A 6,000-nucleotide genomic window follows, 5' to 3' on the forward strand; every position below is an offset into this window, starting at 1 on the left:
TTACAGTAATCTTAATAAATCAACCTACCTTGGCTCTTATCAAGTGCAATTGGCCAATCATCCCTGAATAAGAGAACAAATACCTCCAACTTGGAAGTTTTGTTTCTGAAAATAGCCAAAAGCCTTTCACCAGACTAACCTTCCAGCAAATAACCATGATAAATCTTGGACAGAATATAAAGAGACCTATGCTAATACTTGTGGCTTTGATCAACTGTCCAGTTATTAGCAAAGGTGTGTCACCAGTTTTAAAGCTGTTTTATTAAGGCAGAATTACATTTCATCAAACCCATCTTTTCCATATACAATTCAATGATTTGTAATAAATTTTATAGAGTTGCACAAATATCACAACATTCTAGTCTTAGAATATTTCCATCCCCTCAAAAAGATTCCTCATGCCCTTCAGCAGCAGCCCCCAATTTGTGTGTGTTTGTGTGGGTCTGGGGATGGAACCCAGGGGCATTCGACCTCTGAGCTATACCCCCTACGCTATTTTTTATTTTTTATTTTGAAATAGGGTCTCATTAAGTTGCAGAGGACCTCACTAAGTAGCTGAGGCTGTCCGCTAACCACGATTCTCCTGCCTCAGCCTCCTGAATGCTGGGATTACAAGCGTGCGCCACCACGCCCGGCTAGCAGCCCCCAATTTAAGGGGCAATATAGAATTCAGCTCACAATCTTCATTGAGTGCCTAAGATACACAAGGTATTGTGCTCACTGCTGAGATATAAAAATGAAAAAATATGATGATTCTATGCTTAGGGAAAATCAGAGAACAAGGGAGGTGACATGTAAACAGATACTCATAGCACATCAGATACGTGAGATGGAAAAAATAAAAAAGGGCTGGGGGTGCAGCTCAGAGGTAGAATGCCCTGGGTTCAGTCTCTGGTACCACATACACAGGAAGTGAAGCTGCAGGAGATGTTTGCAGTACATATACCTGACAAGGGCCTCCTGTCAGGAATTATAAAGAACTCCTAAATGTCAACAGGGAAAGGTAATCCATGAGAAAAAAAAGGGGCAACTCATTTACATAATTCCCTTACACAAAAGAATTACCCAGTGGCTCATAAGCATATGAAAAGAAGCTGGGCATCGGTATTCATCAGGGGAATTCAAACTCAAACCACAAAAGAAGCCACTGCACACATATCCATCAGGACCCTAAAATTAGACAGGCCAGCAACTTCAGGTACGGATGAAAATGCAGTGAAACTTACTGGGACTCTGGCCATCCTGGTGGAGTGTGAGCTGATAAGCCCACTTTGCGATATTCCAGTCTCTACTTGGTATTCTGTTTTCCCGGACGAGGTCACCATCACAATACAGTTACAAGGTGCAAACCCTTCTACACGAACATCAAAATATGCAAAGTGAAGGAAGTAGAGATTGTACCAAGACAGCACACGGAGCAGGCACCTATTTTTCTTCCTGCTTGAAATCCCATTGAGATGGCTGCTGCGATCCTAAACTGGGGTTGGGGGTAAGGCTAACTTAGAGGAGTCTCAGTATACCAGATCCGACTATTACCTGCCCCCCCCAAAAAAAATGCAAAAGTAGTGGTAAGAACATGTCAATCAGCTTTGGTTACCAGGCTCACTCCATACTGTCCCAGCCCTGAGGCCTTGCTATGAGCCTCTGTCTCCTGCCTCTTTTTACCAGCTCACTGGAGCTAACACCCTGGTGATCAGCTGCCTTGACTTAGAGACCCCAGTACTTTACTCCCTCTCCACCCCGTCTCAAAAACCCTCCAGGGCTCCCCACTGGCCATCAAGGCTGGGACATGCTCATGGACGGCTTTGGGGCTGCACTGTGAGGTGGGTCCAACCACCTTCTCCACCCTCTCTCCTCCAGTTAGACTGGAACATTCAGCATTCCGGAACGCTCCATGCCATCTACCTCCCGGCCTTGGCACATGTGGTCCCCCTCTTCTGGGGCATTGACCCCCACATCTCTTCCTGTCAATCTTCTGTCGGTCTTCCTGTCTCCCTTGATTTCCTTGAGGAGCCGTCCCCCCTCCTTGGTTTACATCACCTTTGGACTTTGTAGCTTTCTTCATCTTGGACTTTGGCTACTTGTGTCTGATCTGAGTTTTCATATCAAATGGTAAGAATATTGAAAACGCCCAATACAAAGCAGGCCCTTTTAGATCACCTTCTTAATTTATACCTTCAGACACAAATTATGCCGGGCGTGGTGGTGCACACTTGTAATCCCAGCACTTGGGAGGTTGGGACAGGAGGGTCGCAGGTTTGCGGCCAGCCTCAGCTACTTAGTGAGGCCCTCTGCAACTTAGTGAGACCCTGTTTCAAAATAAAGAATAACAAATAAGGCTGGGGGGTGTAGCTCAGAGGCAGAATGCCCTGAGTATTATTCCCAGTATTAAAGAAAAAATAGAAAAAATAAAAAAACCCTTTATGGCTAGTTCACAAACCTGGTAGGCTAATAAGCTTAAGGCCACACACTCTGACCCCGTGTATCCGGCTACCTCTGCTGTGGCCTGTTTTAGGTCAACTGGGAACAATCCTAACTGTGGCCACAAAGGGAGTGTACGAACACAACACCAAGCAAATGGTACATCACTTTGCATGTACATGGGACATTTGTAATTAAATAGATGTATCGAGAACATAGCTGCCCGTCCACCTTACGTGTTCTCTAATCTCAGAGACTTGTACAGGGCAAGGTACTGCCTTGGTGTGTAGGCCAGGAGACTAACATCAAGATGGGTTAAGCAAGTTTCCCAACAGGAAGCTTGAGAACTGAGATATGAACTAGGTAAGGCTCCAGCAACTGGCGCTCTCCTAAGCAGCCCTCACCCGGACACCTGTGCCCTGTTGCCGCGTGCACACGTAAGCCCTGCTCACCTTCACATGGGTGAGGGGACAGGCTCACACCAGCCTCATACCTCCCTCTCTTCTGTGCCCTGTTGTTGTTTAATCAAATTTACGAGTCAAAAAGGAGCGAAATAGCTGGGCATGGTGGCACACACCTGTGAGCCCAGTAACTTGAGAGCCTGTGACAGGAGGATCACAGGTTTGAGACCAGCCTCAGCAACCGAGTGAGACCCTGTTTCAAAATAAAAAAATATAAAAAAGGCGGGGTGGGGGGGACTCGAAACTAGAAAGTGCCCAGGTTTACTCTCAGAAACACACACACACATGTAAAATAATACTATTATTAAAAAGATGTCTTGGGAATGAGTTCATTCCTCCCTTCCTCTTCTCCCTCTAGCAAACGACTTATTGGGGTAAGCAAGGCTCAGAGATGGCTTTCCATGTTCAAATGTCATTCTTGTCAGCTGCTAACTCCTTAGAGTGCAATTAGCCTGATGGTGCACTCTGCAGCCAGCTTGTTTCTGTGTGTCAGCTATTGATGTATTTACTCAGCCTGGACAGATTGCTATCTTCCCCAAAATGATAGCCAAGGGAAGTGCAGGGTCATAAGGAACCAGAGGGAAGAATTCTGGATGGGAGGGGGCAGGAAACTGGTTCCAGAGCTGCTGATGACTGAACAGTTGTGTGATTGGAAGCAAGGTAACCCCCATGCTAAACCTCAGTTTCCATGTCTGTAAAAGTGGGAGCTGCTTAGATTGCTGAGCCCCCTTGGGGCTTGGCATGCTTGAGACACTAGCCTTTATGATCGAGATAGTAAGGGTTAAAAATTCCTGTCGGCCTTCTTATCAAAAGAAGTCTAGAGTCCTTGGCAGGTCCAGAACTCAGAATACAAAACTTCCATCCTGTTCCTTCCTCTTGATGGTAATTTAGAATTTGTTCTCTTGTCATTCTTTCTCTACCTTAGGTGTTGCTAGAGCTTACTTTCAACTTTATTTTATTTTATTTTTTGGTACTAGGGATTGAACGCAGGGGCATTCTGTCTCCAAGATACACGTAGTCCTTTTTATTTTGAAGCAAGGCCTCTCTTTTTATTTTGAAACACGGTCTCTCTAAGTTGCCAAGGGGCTAGCTAATTGATGAAACTGAACCTGTGATCCTCCAGGCTCAGCCTCCCAAATACTGGGATTACAGGTATGTGCTATCAAGGCCTACACCACCACGCCCAGCTGTGATCTATCTTTTCTTTCTTTCTTCCTTCTTTTTACTTCAAAATATAAGTATGCTTCCCTCCCTCCTGGTTGTAGAAATAACATGTTTGTAAACAAAAATGTTGGGAAATACAAATAAAGTAGAATTCTAAGAAAAACATAATCCCACCCAGGGATTGAAGCCATATTATACAAATAGTTTTACAACTCAGTGGGTTTGGAGTTTTTTCATACGCTCTTAACACATTCTGCTCTAGTACATCCCAGTATCACTTTTACTGGTGGATACTTCCTAGTTTCCCATTTCCTAGGAAGCAGACTGTGAGTTCCTTCCTTCCATCCTTCTTCCATCCTGGGGTATTCAACCTCTGAGCTACACCCCCAGCCCTGTCTTATTTTTTAAATTTTTGAATCAGGGTTTCACTAAATTGCAGGGGGGATTGCTAAATTGCAAAGGCTGGCGGTGAACCTGTGCTCCTCCTGTCACGCTCTCCCAAGTACTGGAATCACAGAGGGGCGCCACCACGGGAGGGAGGCTGACTGGGCTATTTCTGCAGTTTGCTATTATAAGCACACCTGTAACACACGCCTCTAGGCAGAACTTTCTTCTGAATCATGTTTTAAAAACCCATTTGGAATTAAGCTGGCAGCAATGGTGAGTAATTTCTCTACCGTTTGGAAGCTTTCAATAGAAGGGAGCTTTCAATAGAAGGGGCAATTCTGAAGTCTTTGGTGAGGTTTAATTACTTAGCATTTAGAAAGACAATAAGTCCACTTTCATGCACTAGTATTTAAGGGCCAGATAATTGTTTTAACCTTTCGCACGGATCTCGCCCTACAGCAATCTGAGACCTGGGACAGAAGTCCAGAAAGGCACTGGGCGGCAGGAGTCCTGCCCCTGCGCCCCGCCCCGGCAGGCCGGCAGCCCGCGGTCCCCTTACCTGGGCAGCCCCAGGGCCTCCTCGGTGCGGCTCAGGGTGCTGAGCACCGAGGGCAGCGCCAGCACTCCATCAAGGTCGAACACTGCCGCGCGCAGCGCCATGGCGTCCGGCCTGCTGCCACGCTGCGGGACACAAGACGCCAAGGTCTGGACGCTGGAATGAAGCCTCGGGCGGCCGGGACCTCGCAAGGAGAGCGGGGCAGGCTTGGCCCCGCCTCCAGCCACGCCTTTGCCCTGCCCACTCGGCCAGCCTCGCCCACTTGGCCCCGCCTCCAGCTCGCCCAGCCTCGCCTTCGCCCCACCTACCATCCCAGCCTCTCCCACCTGGCCACGCCCCCTTCCCGCCCAGCATCGCCGCCGCCACGCCCACTCAGCCAGCCTCGCCCACCTGGCCACGCCTCCGGCCGGCCCGGCCTTGCCTTGGCTCCGCCCACCGGACCCGCCCCGCTGGTTTCGCTCCCTCGCTAGCCCCGCCCCAGGCCCGCCCTCTGTAGCCTCGGCCCCGCCCTCCAGCCCGCCCCGCCTCGGCCCCGCCCCGATCTGGCCCTGACCCTGTTCTGGCCTGGCGGGAGCCGGCTCTCCTACTTTGTCTATCTCCACTGCTTCCTCTCCTGGACCAAGGCTTAGAATCTGGCTTCCGGAGGTCCCGCCTTTTCCAGTGCCTCAGCTGAAAGTCCCCTTCCCCTCCTTTCCCCGTTTAGTAACTAACTTTCTTTTTTCTTTCTTTTTTGGTAGTACTGGGTGTGGGACCCAGAGGTTTTCTACTTCCGGGCTATATTCCCAGACCCATATTATATTTTATTTGGAAACAGGGCCTTACTAAGTTGCTGAGAGCCTCACTAAGTAGCTGAGGCTGGCTTCGAACCTGCGCGATCCTCCTGTCTCAGCTTCCCAAGCGCAGGGATTACAAGCGTGCGTCACCACGCCCGGCAGTAGACTTTCACCACTCTTAGGCGAGGGAGGAGTTGGGGGAGGACACAGGCGAGAGAAAGAGAGAGAGAGAGAGAGA

The 6,000-nt window shown here is 48.7% G+C and overlaps 1 protein-coding gene across 2 annotated transcripts in view; it reads right to left on the minus strand.

Annotated features, from left to right (window-relative positions):
• Positions 1-5,093, minus strand: part of EPHX2 (epoxide hydrolase 2) — a gene marked incomplete at both ends in the record, with an annotated part of 48,363 nt that extends 43,270 nt beyond the window's left edge. For both annotated transcript variants that reach the window (XM_080710670.1, XM_080710669.1), the window contains one exon: positions 4,993-5,093. In XM_080710670.1, the coding sequence (XP_080566796.1) occupies positions 4,993-5,093 (101 nt within the window). The remainder of the gene's footprint in view (positions 1-4,992) is intronic.
• Between the last annotated feature and the right edge of the window lie 907 nt (positions 5,094-6,000).

Source organism: Muscardinus avellanarius (genome assembly GCF_963383645.1).
Source record: "Muscardinus avellanarius genome assembly, chromosome: 14".
NCBI lineage: Eukaryota > Metazoa > Chordata > Mammalia > Rodentia > Gliridae > Muscardinus > Muscardinus avellanarius.